This window comes from Tenrec ecaudatus, chromosome 14 (assembly GCF_050624435.1).
Source record: "Tenrec ecaudatus isolate mTenEca1 chromosome 14, mTenEca1.hap1, whole genome shotgun sequence".
NCBI classification, from domain to species: domain Eukaryota; kingdom Metazoa; phylum Chordata; class Mammalia; order Afrosoricida; family Tenrecidae; genus Tenrec; species Tenrec ecaudatus.
In genome coordinates, this window is record NC_134543.1 from 125,223,071 (window position 1) to 125,238,964 (window position 15,894).

At 43.8% G+C, this 15,894-nt stretch overlaps 1 protein-coding gene across 1 annotated transcript in view; it reads left to right on the forward strand.

Annotated features, from left to right (window-relative positions):
* The first annotated feature begins 2,554 nt into the window (after positions 1 to 2,554).
* The window catches only part of USP3 (ubiquitin specific peptidase 3), a 108,282-nt gene continuing 94,942 nt past the window's right edge, over positions 2,555 to 15,894 (forward strand). The window contains exon 1 of the mRNA XM_075532318.1: positions 2,555 to 2,857. Coding sequence (XP_075388433.1) covers positions 2,767 to 2,857 — 91 coding nt within the window. The 5' untranslated portion in view covers positions 2,555 to 2,766. The remainder of the gene's footprint in view (positions 2,858 to 15,894) is intronic.

Below are 15,894 nucleotides of genomic sequence, written 5' to 3' on the forward strand. Positions count from 1 at the left end.
GTGATCTGATCAATGAATTGAGCTTTGACAATTTGAGGGTGATAAAAGAAATGTCACGTCCCAGCATGGAGTCAGGGCATGCCCAGGGCCAGTGGAAGGAGGCTGAAAACTAAATGGAGAAGGTGCTGAGAGGAGGACGAAGTCTGGCCCAACCCAGGTCTTAAAAAAAATACTTGATTTGAGAGGAGGAGAGATGTGGAAGAGTTTGACCTACAGTCAAATATTATTTTTCCCCTTCAAGGACCACCATCCACCATGGCCATCTGTACTTTACTGTGGGGCATTCTCACATCTTTCTTGGGAGGTCAGAAAAAGTCTAAAAACACTTGCTACTCTAGGCTTCCAGGAAGCAGCAGAGCAAGGATGTGAATACGAGGGGGTACAAAAAAAAAACCTTGGAAAAAAGCTCCCCTGGGTGGAACTTTCCTAGAATGCATTTTCACCCCCTCCCCCTGCCCTAGACCAGCATCAAACAACTCAAATGCACCCAGTGGCAGACGGGGGCCTGGTTTTTGCCACCACAACAATGCACCTGCTCACACAGCCATCTCAGTGCACCAGCTTTTGGCAAAAAACCAGCATGCCTCCCTTGCCCCACGTACCCCACCTCTCTCTGTGTGACTTCTTTTTGTTTCCGAGAATGAAGAGGGACATGAATAGACGGTGATTTGATGACATAGACGAGGTGAAGAACAAAATGAGGAGGTGCTGTCAGCCATCCAAATAGAGGGCTTTGAAAAATGTTTCCAAGAATGGAATCGCAGATTTGACAAATGTGTTAAGTGTAATGGAGAGTACTTTGAAGGTGATAAGGTTATTATTATTATTAAAAGATCATTTTACTGGAGACTCTTACAGCTCTTATAACAATCCATACATCAACTGTATCAAGCATATTTGTACATATGTTGCCATCATTATTTTCTAAACTTTTACTTTCTATTTGACCCCTTGGTATCAGCTCCTCCTTCCCCCCCCCCTTCTCCCTTCCCACCGTCATGATCCCTTGATAAATTATTATTATGTTCATATCTTACACTGACCACTGTCTCCCTTCCCCCAAGATTTCTGTTGTTTGTCCCCCTGGTGGAGGGAGGTGTGTGGTTATGCGTTGATCATTGCAATCAGTTCCCTGATAAGGTTGTTTAGTACAAAAACAATTACATACAGAGCTTTGAAAAAAAATCCGGTTTTTTTTGGGGGGTATCCCCTCGTTATGTGCTTGCCTGGCTTCAAAGGCAGGTTCACGTGACACAGTCCCTTACTGACAGAAAACCTGAGTACGGTGGCTACCAGCAATCAAAATTTGGAAAATGACCAAAACAACGCACTGCCATAAGGGGGAGGAGGGAGAAAGGAAGGGTAAAGGCCGGAGTGAGTGGACATCATTAGGCAGAGGAATATCAAGCCAGGGGGGGTGGGGGGGAAGGGGTTGAAGGGTCAGATGGCTTCTGTGGATCCTAGGAGGTGCTGCGCTGTAACCACTACCCAGCCTGGCCTGGTTAATCATTTCCTTCCTCCTGCTCGGGCTCGCCCTGCGCAAAAGGTTGCCACTTCAGTCTCCTCCCTCCTAGCCCAATTTTGAGGTATTATTTGTAATGCTTCCCCGACCCCACCCCTCCCCCAAGGCTGTGCCCCAGAGAGATCTTTAGGTGTTTAAAGGACCCCTTGAGGCTTGACCTCGGCTCCCCTTCCCCTCCACCCCCAACCACATTCTAAAAAGAGGTCAGACCTTAGAGACCTAACCTTGATGTTGATAAGCCTGTTAGAGACTGGGCTTTCCCAGCGGTAGCAAGGCGTGGCGCACTGCAAGGCTCAAGTGAGGTATTGTCAGTAAAGTGCTGGGCTGATAGCTTAACTAAGGTTAGAGCCCTTCTGCTTGGTATCTCTTGGGGAGTAGGGTGCACTTCCTGTTCAGCTAGGTTTATCTCACTTAAGCAATGGATGAGGAATAACAGTCCGAAGAACCTGGAATGTTGCAGATTGTGTCAGAGGCAGGATTTTGGGCTCAGCCACTCATCAGCCAGATGGCTACGAAAAGCCACGTGGAACCTAGCCCTGGGCCTGCTCGCCCCGGGCGGCCGCAGGAAAGCGAGCCTTAAGTTAGTCTGCTGGGCCGCTCAGGGCCAGGGTCCTAACCTCTCTGAACCTGTTTCTTCTTGTGTGAAATGGGAGACAAAGTGCTTGTCTTCCCGAGCGGTGTGGCTTTGCCACGCACTTTGCTCTCTGGCCAGACTTTCCACTACCAAGCCTCCGTGTCCTCAGACCACCACACACCGTACAGGTTGTCTTTTTTTGCATGGGAGCGCGCTCCTGGCTGCGGCAAACGCCGCGCACCGTAACGGCGTGTCCGCGGCCCACCCTCCCGGGGCCGTGGAGTTGGGAAAGTCACTAGAGACAGCAGCGCGAACGAAAGTGGGCCGCCAGCGAGCTCACTCCTGGACAGACTCTGTGGGCGGGGCCGAGGGCGGGGCCGAGCGTCGGGGGCGGGGCCATCCTGGGAAGGCGGAGGGCCCCAACCTCAGGGTGGCGGCAGAACCCGGACGTCGGATTTCCACGCTCTCCGGAGCGGGGCGTCGGAAAACGGCGGGCAGGAAAACCCGGCGCCCGGAAATCCTTGCTTTCTTTGACGCAAGGGCTCGGGACGCAGCCGCCGTCGGCGGAGCGCAGGGTGAGGAGAGACCCCAGACGGAGCCTCGGGAGTCCCTCCGCCCCCACCTTGCCTCGTCCGGCGCCTCGGCCCTCCCTGCCGCCCTCCTCGTGGCCATGGAGTGTCCGCACCTCAGTTCCAGCGTCTGCATCGCTCCGGACTCGGCCAAGTTCCCCAACGGCTCCCCGTCGTCCTGGTGCTGCAGCGGTGAGTGAGGCACCGGGCCGGCGCGGCCGCGCACCCGAGGCCCCGGCTCCGCGGGGCCTGCCGTCTGGTGACCGCGGGTGGCCGGCGCGCGGGCTCCGAGGGGCCGAGGGCCTTCCAGGCCCGGAGGACTGGCGAAGGGGTCCGGGGTAAGGCGGGCGGGAGCAGCGGGTGGAGCGGCGGCGGCTTCTTTGTTTCCCGCGGCCCGACGGCCCGGCCGCGGAGGAGAGGCGCGCGGGCGGGAGCTCGCGGGGCCTCAGGCGCAGGGGGGCCTCGCGGGGGGGAGCTCGGGCCCCCGGCTCGCGCCCCGCCTGGGGGCCGTGCCCACGGAGTCGCGGGGTGTCCGGCGGCCGCACGTGTGGCGGGGCCCGAGTTGAGTGCCTTCCGAACGCGCCTAACAAGCGCCGCTCGCCCAGCGCAGCTTTGTCTGGGCTGCGGGACCCCCGGGGCTCCTTCCGTTCCCAGGTTCGGGTCCCCCGTCGACTCTCCCGGCGGGGTCCGCGCGGCCCAGGTGGGGTGGTTCTATCAGCCAAGGAGGGTGAAGTTTGGGAACCGGCTGCAGGCTCCCCAGCGCGGGCGGCGAAGCCAGCAGCTGCGTTGAAGGAGTGGCTCGAGTTTGGCTTTTCCCATCTTTTAGGTCGTCTGAAATTTTTTTTTTGGGGGGGAGTGTCGAGTTTGTGTGCTTGTAGAACAGCAGTTCGGTTTATGCGATGCGTTCGCTGGCGTAGTTAGAGCGTTTTCCCTCCTCTGCTGGCCCTTCTGGAAGCCCCGCTGCCCTCTCTCATTGTCTTCCCCTCTCGCGACTTAGGATCGCACCGGCCGCACTGCTCTGATTACTTCCTGGTAGGGCCCCGGTGCAGCCGCTAGACCAGTCTTTGTTTATTAGCTTTGAGAGGATCGACTGGTGGGTTGAATTGTAGTGCAAAATCTGAATTGTGCATTAAAAAAATAATAATCTGAAGTTCATTGAAGAAATCGATAAAAGCAGCAACGTTACAATTTAGCAGTATGGCATTTTCTCATTGTGAGCTGGAGCAGGGAAGGTAGTTTAGTGAATGCCTTACCACTTTTGACAGGTTACTTCCTAAATTGTGATTATATCCTTGGAGAAAAACAGATGGCAGCACAAACAGAGCGAGAATGAACCCCAGGATAAGGGATTGGAATAAACTGCAATTTCCTGGAGTTCACAGAGACTTGATTTTGCTTGCCTTTGTAAAGTCAGATCGATTTTTCTGCATGAAGCCTTTGAAGATTAGCTGGTTAATTGGCTTTCCAGTGCAGTATTGCAGGTCTTTGTGAGGATGCAGACACTTGTATAAATTAGTTCTTACCTATAAATGTATCTTCGGCGAATCGTTGAATATGGAATGAGCAACGTATGTACAACTGCTTTGCAAATTGCCTGGTGGTGCCTTAACTATAGCTATAGCTGTGGATGCCAGAGCTGTTACTTTTAATTTTCTTTTTTTCAAAAAGATTTTTTTTTTTGGTGGGAAGAGATGACCAAAGTAAACACTAGGCAAGCATCTTTTAGGAGGAGTGGAAAAAATTACTCTTGTTCTGTTGTAAACGAGAGGAATGCGAAGTGGACTGTTACCAACTCTCCTGGCTTTTCTTATATAAAGTCACATCAAACATAAAAATGGCTTCATTGGCCACATGCATCTAAAAAAGGCAAAGAATTGTGCAAATGGCTGATAGCCTGTTGTGAGTCAGTCTTGCCTCCAGCAGTCAGGGAATCCAAGACACTTGGTTGTGACAAAGAGATGCAGAAAATTGAACATCTCTTGAGCAACTTAATGAATTAAAAGGGAACGTAACCAAGTGACTTGTGTTGACAACAAAAGCAAACTAGTGTGTTGATTCCAGCTCTTAAGAGCTAGGAGGGTATCTCTGCATCTTGCAACAAAGTTTGCGCCTTGCCAGATGGTTCTAGTCTAGCCTCTTGTTTGCATTTATAGAACCAATAGGGCTAGTATCTCAACTTTGTGGGCATTCCCCCCCCCCCCCACTCCTCTAACCCCCACCCCCATACTCTGCGTATTGGGTCCATTTCATGTGGCCTCCGTTTTAACCTCTTGGCATCTATTTGTTGATATAGTCTAGCGTTCCTATATTGAGCTAATCATCTTCTTGCCTGCCTGGGGGTTTTTTTAGTAGTTAAATGATTAGTAAATCTGTGAGTCTTTTTTTTTTTACATTTTATTAGGGGCTCATACAACTCTTATCACAATCCATACATATACATACATCAATTGTATAAAGCATATCTGGACATTCTTTGCCCTAATCATTTTCAAAGCATTTGCTCTCCACTTAAGCCCTTTGCATCAGGTCCTCTTTTTTTCCCCCCTTCCTCATGGGCTCTAATCTGTGAGTCTTTAACTCATCTTCTTGAGTGTTGTGTTTTCTGGTAGTTATTCTCCAACATTTTGGTGATCCCCACTCCCCCCTTTTTGTGTATGGGACCAACGGGGTAGCTAATGTTCTAAATAATGCTGTGACTCGGTATTGAGTGTGATTACCTTCTTATTAAGGAAGGGATCTCTCTTTTGGCAAAGGGACAATTCAAGTAATGCCCTCACCTTGTTTTCTTGGGGAGTTTGCGATTACAACAGTGAGGCAAGCTTAAAGGTACCAAACACATTGCAAAAGACCAGCATTTTATATTCTTAAGAGCTGGCAGTGCATCCTTGGGTGAGTAGTTCTGTTTCCTCCAAATATCAGTTCATTATATCATCTGTTTGTTTTGTTTTTCTCTCACCTCACATCTTTCTGTTAGGCTGAGCCAGGTAGCTTTTGTGTAAACTTTGCAAAAACCCTTTTTTAAAAAAAAAACATTTATTGGGGGCTTGTCCAACTCTTACCACAATCCATACATCCATCCATTGTCTCAAGCACATTTGTACATTTGTTGCCCTCATTCTCAAAACATTTGCTTTCTGCTTGAGGCCTTGGCAGAAACTCTTAATACACGATTCAAGTGTTAAGTTGTGTTATCGCCCAGGGATCTTTTTCTAAAATTTTTAATCACTTTAATGGGAGCTCTTACAGATATTAGAACAATCCATAATTCAGTTAGATCAAGCATAACTGTACAATTGCTGCCACCATCCGTTTCAAAACATTTTTCTTAGTGAACTCTTTGATAACAGCTTCCTCCCCTTTGGTATCCCTTCCCTGCCCCCACCCTGCCCCCAGGAACCTTTATTATTATGGTGTTATTGTTGCCATATCTTACGCCATCCCTTGTATCCGTTCACCTGCGATTTTGTTATTCATTCCCCTGAAGTGGGGTTATACCGTCATTATTGCTATCAGTTTCTCCCTTCCCCCCTTCTCTTCCTGTACCCTCAGGGAATCATTATTCCTGTTATTATTTCTGAAGGGTTTATTTATCTAGTATTTCATGCACTGAATGATCTGAATTATATAAATATGCAGGTGTAACAAGATTAATGAGGTAAAACTAAGACCATAATAGGAAGGGGAGGAAATATTAAACATCTGGAGGATAGTTACGTGTTTCTCCAGTGCTGTACCACACGCTGGACATATCATCCCTTCTCTGTGGCCCTTCTGTGAGGGACTCTCAAGTTATCTTAAAGGTGGGTTTTGGGCCTCCACCCCTTCACATCAATTTGATTGCTTGTTTTTGATCTTTTGAAACCTTTTCCCTTGGACACCTCATGATCACACAGGCTGGTATGCTTCTTCCATGTGGGCTTTATTGCTTCCCTACTAGATGGCCACTTGTCTAACTTCAAGCCTTTAAGACCCCCCCATGCTATATCTTTTGATATCAGCTTTCTTTACCACATTTGCTTATGCACCCATTTTGTCTCCAGCTATCTTGTTGGGGAGGTGAGTATCATACATTGCCACATTATTGGAACAAACCATTCTTGTACTGAGGTAGGATTTAAATAGAGGTCCAGAGTCCATCTGCTTCCTTGTCCGTGTGTGTGTATACACACATGCACATATATACATACACTCAAATACACCTATTTTACTTATTTATATAGATACATAGCTGTATTTATGCCTATATATAAATTTTACTCTTTTGTTCTTTTTTCTTTCCTCCTTCCCCACTATCATTGTTTACCTATCGTTCAGTAATCCCTTTCAGATACATTTCTTTTTGTTGTTGTGGTTTACACTAAAAAAAATCTAAATACTTTTATTAGGGGCTCTTACATCTCATCACAATCCATATAATCATCCATTGTGTCAAGCACATTTGTACACATGCTGTCATCATTTTCAAAGTATTTCCTTTCTACTTGGGACCTTGATATCAGCTCCTCATATTCCCCCTCCCTCCCCTGCCCTCCCTCCTTCATAAACCCTTGATAATTTATAGATTATTATTTTCATATCCCACATCATCCCCTTTACCTACTTTTCTGTTGTTCATTCCCCTGGGAGGGGGTTATATGTTGATCCTTATAATCGATTCCCCCTTTCTTCCCTCACCTTTCCCTTATTCTGGTATCTCAGTTCTCATTGTTGACCTCTCAAGATACATTTCAGTAGATCAGACATGACCAGGGATGCTACACTCTCCTCACTGTCAATTTTAGACCCCTTGCTATTCCCTTGTCTTTGTCGTTATTGGCTCATGGATCCCCTCTCCCATATCCTTCTGGAACCGTTGGTCCCATGGCTGTCTCCTTGGGATTGCTTATTCTGCCTGTTATATAGACATCAAAAGAAAAAGAGAGAGAGTGAGAGAGACCATACAAATAGTTCCAAATCTATCCCAGAGTAGCTGAGTTAAATAGTGAGCAGGCCCTGTTATAATCCATCAGTCTGATCCCCTCTTCTTTCAGCATCCATATCCCAGAACCTGCTTACCTAACTGCACCACACTCTTAATCCTCAACATTCCTGACTGAGGGGCGTGCCTTCTACAAGGCCCATTGCTCTTCCTGCAGGATGGTGCGGCCTAGTGCCCCACCCCCACCCCGTTACACCTGTAGACTTTCACTGTGGCCCCTTGTGGATATTCCCCAACCAGTTCAGATGAGGTGCCAAGCTCTGCCCCACCCCAGTCAGAAGTCTACAATCAGGATCCTTCAGGGACTTTATGGCTTTGCCCCCATTGGTGGTCTGCTGCACTTCCCTCTTGGTTTGCCCCCATGTGGGCAGGTCAGAGCGGCTCCTCTCCCTGAACTGTGTTTTAAGTGCTGCCCTCTAGCGCTGTCATCTAGGGAGGGGATGTCTTGTCTCTAGATGAGGTCTGCCCTGCTGCCCTCTCTGTGAACTAGCTGCTCGTAGCAGGAAGGTCGCCCTCAGGGTTTGGCACATGAGGTCTACTCTCCCTTTCCTGTGGAGACATAAACAATACCCTCCTTTTGGGTGGATTAGTGCCCTGTTCCCCCATTGCCATCTTTTTTCTTCTCCCACCCCTCTGTGGGCCTTAAAGGCATATTGGGGGTGGGGGGAGTATATTTCAGCACAGGTTCTATCTGCAATTTTTTCTATTTTTTCATTTTATTTTTTGATGACTTATGCATCATTGGGTTTGGTCTGGCTCTTGCCAGAGTGTCTGGTCCTTAGCCCAGGAATTGTGTGATACGTACATTTTCTCCTATGCCTGTTCTGCTGTTTGAACTTGCCTCAGTGGACTCATGCTGTACTTCTCCTTTTGTGCTTGGCTAGTTTCACTCTGTATATTATCCTCCATCTCTTTCCACAAGACTGGGTGCTTCATCGTTTCATCACTTTTTTAGGGATGCATAGTACTCCATTGTGTGTCTATACACCAGAGCTGCTTCCAGTTCTTTGTGAGTAAGAGCTGCTCAGTGCTGAACATTGGCACGCAGGTGTCTGGTTGTGGCCTGTTGCCTAATTCTTCTGGGTATATGCCCAGTAGGGGAATTGCTGGGTCATAAGGTAACTCACTTTCCATCTGTATGGCCAATTGCTTTCCACAGTAGCTATACGTATCTATAAGACCACTAGCAGTGAGTGAGAATTCCTATCTCATCACACCCCCTTCAACATTTGTTGCTTTCTGGGGTTTTTTGTGGTTTTTTTAAAATTGGGCTATCCTTGTGAGTATTAGGTGTTGATTTGCATTTCCCGGATGGCTTTGATTGGGAATATTTTCCCGTATGTTTATTTGCCATTTGGGTTTCCTCCTTTGTGCATCTTCAAGTCTTTTGCCCACCTCCTCAGGGAGGATTTGTTTTTTTCTTGTAAAGTTGTAGGGTTTTGTAGATTTTAGTAATAAGACCTTTGTCTGCTGTGTCCTTAATAAATATTTTTGCCAGGGCACCTTTTTAAAGAGGACTCTGAATACTTATTTACCCGAAGCCCCTGAAACCACGGAGCCCGCGGCAGACTAAGTGTTGCGGAGTTTGTTCGACAGGGTAATGTTTTCACTCAAGAGTGGAGGCTGTAAGAAGTAATTATGCTTTAGGATTAACTTGTGTTTCTGATCTGTAAAGCACGGTGTCAGTTAAATAATTGTGTACTACCTACCAGGGTTTGAAGCTTTTTATTGTCAGGGCTCCCTATGCTCCTACAAATAATTCATGGGAGAACCCAAAGAGCCTTTGTTTGTGTGGCCTATCTATATCTATTAATCTGTGCTACAATAGGTATTAAAACTGAGAACATTTAAAACTATTTGTAATACTTCACTTACAAGTAAACAGTAAATCTGTTACTTGTTAACATAAGTAATTTACATAAATTGTTTTCAAAAGGAAAAGGACAAGAGTGGCATTCATTTATATTTTTGCAGCTCTTGCTATCTAGCTTAGTAGAGTCAGTTGTGGTGTCTTTGCTTGTGCATTGCCTGGCGAGCGATCACTTATAAGCAGACAGCCTCTGGAAAGCGCCGCTGACTGCTGTGAAAGGAGGAGATTGAACGACGACAGTAAATCTTAGTATTCTTCATGAAAACAGTCTGACCTGCGGGGTACCTTGAGAGGGCAGAACCTCAGAGGTGGGGACCATGCTTTGAGAACCCATTGATGCTGACAAACTTATCAAAGAAAGAAGGAAAAAACACTAAATCACAACCCTATACAACTTTAGAGCCACTCTCATGGCCTAGGGTAGCAGCATTTATCCGGTCTCCACGAGGTGCTGCAAAGGCAACTAGTAGGAGACCTGCCAATTTTAAAAAATGTATTTGCTGAGAAACAGATAGTAGGATAAGGCTCAGTGGTCCCTGCACTGAACAAACAAACAAACCCAATCAAACAGTCATCTAATTGGGGACAGACAGGAAGATAACTGGTTAGAAGATAAATCCATGTTGTAGCTTCAGGTAAATGTTGAAAAAGCCATCTCCTAATAAGATAAAGGTTGACTTAAGCTTAATCTTTGCTTAAGGCCTTTTTAGTTTTATGTGAAAAAATATTGTAAATAAAAAGTTGGGAAATTTTCTCAAGCTTTTTCTACGTACCACACGTAGATAGTATTTTCAGAAATCAGGCTTGGGCTTACCTTGTTTCTGTGGGTAAAAGAACTGTGAAGTAGCACAATACAGAGCAAGAAACAAAAACTGAGAATACAACTAAAAAAAAAACAAGTGTTCTGGGTTGAAAATTTACCTAGGCAAACTTGATTCCTATTTAACTATTTCTATGTATATTGCTCAGTGACCTTGGTTACAGTTTTCACAATGTGGTTGCATCCTCAGTGTTTCTGTTCATCAGGCTTATTTGTGCCATCTTACCTTCCTGTCTTTGGTTCAGAGTATATGTTGACCCAGAGCTCTCGTTTAGAAGGTAGTTTAGAGGTGTCCAGTTATGAGCAACAGTATTTATTTAAGGAGCTTCTCTGTTGTTTGGTTGATGGTGGCCAGGGGGGTGAGTGGTGGGTGGGATTAAAGTCTCGAGTTTAAAGGCTATCCTAGGGCGATAGTCTCGGGGTAAACACTTTTGAATAAGGATAAAGGCAAGCTTTTGGATTTCAGGAGTTTGAGTTATGTAGCCAGTTAGATTGCAGATATTTTGATAGTGTAGGCCTGAGAATCTTTCCCATTAATTCTTAAAAGAGTTGTTTCATCAGTGTCTCTTTAAGTTTTTTTATACACACCTGTCATCACATTGCTCTTCCCAAGAATAACAAATGTAGGTCAAGTAAATGTTTTGCAATGTTGTGTGGATGTTGGAGATAAACCCTTTTAGAAAAGATCCAGTCCTTAGGATGAGAGACTGATTATTGGTTCTTTGTCCGTGGTAGTCAGTCTGTAATGGACTGATCAGCTTGGGCAAGAGGTGATAAATCACCTTGATGGAGTGATGGGTTGTTTTTGTATTATATTTCTCTCAGAGCCTACATCTCCTTAAGACTGCTATTTGCTCAGCAGATGACAATTTATAGAAAATGTCCTCATTAGGTCAAATGCTTTTACTGATTTTTAGTAACACTCTGTGAAGTATTTATTTGCTAGCATTCACTGGTACACCCAGGAAATATCGGGAAGGAACTTTCTTCCATATATGTCATGGCTGTAATGGTCATTAATTTTGTGTTGAAAATAAAGGCAAAGTAAGTGAGCTTCACCTGAAATGTTTTCACCAGCCCTTATTCTCAGTAGCTTAATGTAATATTTCATGAGATTGGAGCAAGTGATCATCCACAGTGTTGTTACCACATGAGTTTGTATTCTTTTGACAATCTTGAGTTTATAGGTGGGAAACTAGATGTTTTAGCACTAAATTGAATATGTGAATATGAATTGAATATGTGAATTAAAATCTGTAGAATTGGTGTTTTATATCCTAAAGATGAGCATATGAATTGTATATGCCTTTCTGAAGAATTTCAACTTTATAAAATATGTAAAACATTTAAGCTTAAGGTCCTATGTATTGCCTCCTACTCTTTCTAGCACTACCCTCCCTCCCGCATCCCCCTAAAGCAGCCAAAGTCTACACATACTTGGTAGTGGATGTGAACGACCTAGAATTTAGTATGTGCTCCGTTTGCCGGATTTCAAGAGGCAGAAGTGTAGCATTTTGTTGTTTTGAGGAGTTCTTGACACATTAATCAGAAGTTATTTTCCAAAGAGTATACTTAGTAACATACGAAGAACATCCTTGTAGCCTAAGCAGAACAAAAGGATGCCTGGAACTTGTGGGGAGGAGAATTCAGACCCTGGTTCAACTTCCATTATTCATTGATCTTCAAAATAATTCCTTCTCATCATTCTTTGTTTTTAAAGCATTAACTTTAGGCTCTTGTGACATCTCTTTCCTTGTTGAAATTTATGGTTTCATTCTCTACTGAAATATAATAGATTAATTTCAGATCCTTCAAACGAGATTTAGAAATACTTGTGTTTTAAAAGTGTTTGTAGCTCAGGTTTGTAGCTCTGAGTAATTTAAATTATCATTAAAGTTTGAGTTCTTCCATCAGGGAATATCTTACATGTGCATTTCCTTTGACTAGCTTTCAATTTTTTTTTTTCTTCTTGAGCTTTTGCCTTCAAAAATTTTGCTTCCTTCTCTGTGACAAGTCTTAAACACTTTCCTTCCTTTACAAAACAAAGCAAAGCAGAACATCCTTTGATTAAGCTGCAGTGTATGGCCTACTTATGAACAGGCTTTGTGTCTGGCCCAGGTGTCACAGTAGAATTAATAGGCAGTTTATTAGTGTGTGAAGAGAATTGGTGGCAGAGTGATTGAGTACTCCCCTGCTAACTGAAAGGTCCATTGTTCGAATCCAACAGCTGCTTTGGCTGAGAAAGGTTTGGAAGTCTACTTCTAGATAGATTTACGGCCCTGGAAGTCCTCTGGAGGAGTCTACCCTGTCCTTAGGGTCATTTTGAGTCAGAATAAACGTGTCAGCAATGGTTTGGCATTTTGTCATTAAAAAAAAAAATTAGTTTTCATTTTTGTCAATGTTTGAAGTGGAAAATAGATACTATATTTTATGTTTATTAATAACTTTCATCATGAGAGCTCTGCTCTAGGTGTTTTTTTTAATAGAAGTGTTAATGAAAAATGGCATAGAAGGGAGTCCTTTGATAGGTGCTCAGTAGGGGCTACTACTTTCTGAGGGTGCATTTATGATTAAATTTACCTTGACTGGCAGTTTTAAATGCCTAGAAAATAGCATCAGCATCACAAGCAGCATGCTCATTTTACCTAGAATCTCTTGTGCCAAGACCTGGAAAAATGTTCTGAGATTTGTATGTAATAATAATCAATTTTGAGAATGTAGGTAAAGAGTGGCTATTTTTTAGACCGAAATGGAATTTACTTAAAAATTGTTCATTGCAATTGCATCCTGAAATCTTTTGTGGTGATTGAGTGAATTTGGGCTGTAGGAACTTGTTAATAGAGAACATTTTTTAACTACTTTGAGTCTGCAGATGTTAGCATCTATAGTAATCCCAGATGTTTTCTCATCTATTAGTTTTACTGAGTAGGAGGAGAGCTGAGAACAACAAAAAGTAACTTCAAAGCAGTGTGCTAGCATTTAATCCTGACTAATTGAATCAACAACTCATCCTCGTAGTTTTTCCTGTTTTATAGATTGCGAAACTGAGACAAAGATTAAGAGAGTTGCTCAAGTTGTTGGGGCCTTAGAAATAGCCCAAAGTTTAAACTCAAACGTCATTCATTTTGAATACCACTTAAATAACACTTTTTAAGTTGCCTTTTAAAAAAGCAGAGCTTTTATTTTATAATTGAGTAACTTAAAATACTTGATAATTTGCTGGTAAATGATGCAGAGTGTTTAGAAATAGGAGAAAATTCCTTTGAAGGTTTTTGACATGACGTTTAAATTGTAAGCTTAAATGGTTTGTATGCGTATATGAAAGGTTGGGAGTTCAGGTTCACATAAAGGAAGAAAGCCCTGGCGAATTCCTTCTGAGAAATCAGCCCTGCAAAGCCCAATGAAGCACAGTTCTCAGCCACACTCGAGATGCCATGAACGGACTCGATGGCAGCTGGTTCTGTTTGCTTATTAATTAAAGTAAAGACACATTGGAACAAGAAATTGAGAATTCCATCGGCAAATAAATAATTCTGAACATTTTAAACACTTTGTAATGTCTTCATTACAGCTAAATTTTTTTGTAATGAAAGCTTTGTAATGTCTTAACTTCATTACAGCTAAAATTTTTGAAACTTGAAATTCATATGCTTTGGTTCACACATAATAAATAGGCTCCTTATCACAGTCAAGGAGAAATGCAATTAGCTTTTCGGTATTTTGATCTGTGCTTCTGTTGTTGATGCTGTTTTACCCTACCCCCGCCCCCCCCCCCCCATTTATTTCTGGTAGAGAAAATTCTTTTTGGAGCCAGTTGTGAGATGGGGAAGGGAGAAAAAAATTTTTTTTCTTCCCAACAGTTTCATTGGTACAAAGTTTCTATATACAATTCAATAGTTCAATCATATCAAAGGGGAGAGAATTCTTAAGGTATGGAATTTTGCTTTTAATCTTTGTTTTTAGGCTACATACTTTGCTGATTCCATTTAGCTTTATCCTAAAAAAATTTAGTTCTATTTCCTATAAAAGTTAATTATAGTCTCAGACTAAAGAGCTTAAAACAGATTTCCCCCTCTCTTACGACCTCAAAAGCATGTTCCATATATGGGTACTGTTAAAAAACCAAACCCAGATGGGTTTAGGAAGACTAGTTCAGATTTGGAAAACTGTTGAAATGAAACCATTGGACATTGGAAACCTCTGTTCTCTTCTGTGTTTGTGTAGCCAAGTGCCTCACAATTAATACATGTTAGCTAATTGACGCTTATAAGGCTCTTTGGAGGAGAGAATTGAGAATTCTTAAAGTGTACTAGATTGTTTCTTTAAAAGAGATAGTAATTAACTGGATTTTACCTGGAGACTTTATCAGGATTTTATCTATTTTAGGACTGCGCAGCAGCTTCTTTTTACACGCACGTGCGGAGTTGTTCTGTCCTGATACTTTTTTCTTTGTCCCTGCTGGGTTTAAGATAATCCTTGTAGGAATCAGTTTGTCTGTTTACCTTCGGCCCCTCTGGAGAGGGGGATTGATTCCTTTCGGGAGCTGTTCTTGTTCTCTCACCACCAAGAAGAGCAGGATGGTAGTTAACTGTCAGATTCCTGCAGTTTTGTTTGAAATGGTTAGAAAACTTAATATAAATGTCTATAAAGTTTATTGTTTGAGCTTTTTTTTATATCCTTGTCTTTAGTATGCATTCTCATAGTTTTTCTTTCTTGGTTTTGAAAAAGTTTATATTTGGCATTAGCCAGTTGGCCTCAGTTTAGATGATTCTGATTTTGTTGGCAACATCTATCTACAGGGTCGTAGTCAGGAGCCGGTCGAACCATACACCTTCTCACCGTCAGACAAGGTGTTGATCTTGGCTACGTCAATGTCATAAAGCTTCTTCACAGTCTGTCTCATCTGGTGCTTGTTGGCCTGGGCATCACAATGAACACAAGTGTGTTGTGGTCGTTGATTTTCTCATGGCAGACTGTGGTCAAGGGGAACCTGAAGGCACAATGGTCCTGCTTGTTTCTCCTGGGGGCGCTCTTCCAAAGGTTTTGGGGCTGCCTTTTTAGTCTTTGGGTTTTGGGCTGCCGGAAGGTGTGTGATGGTGGATCTTTTTTTGTGTGGCTTGGATGCCTTTCAGCAAGGCCTGGGCCCTTCCCCTCCCGCACCACAAGTGAATACCTTTTAAAACAATTTATTTATTTATTTAAAAATCATTTTAACGGGTCATGTGCAACTCTCACCACAGTCCGTACAGCTCTCCATTGTGTCCAGCACATCTGTACGTTTGTTGCCATCATCATGTTCGGTGCTTTGGCTTCCGTTTTGGGAGGGGCAGGGGCTTCTTTCTTTGCGTCAGCACCATCACTGTGAAAAATCAGCTCACATTTTGTTTTTTAAATAAGTTGCCGTGCCCTTTTTAAGGAGTCTCAGTTCAGCTGTGGGATAAGCATTGGGCAGCTAACCGCAAGAGATCTGTGGTTCAATCCCCCCTGTGCACCTCCGGACAAAGAGGCTGTTTGCTCCTGTAAAGATGCGAGGTTTTGGGAGCCCTACGTGGGGTCGCTGA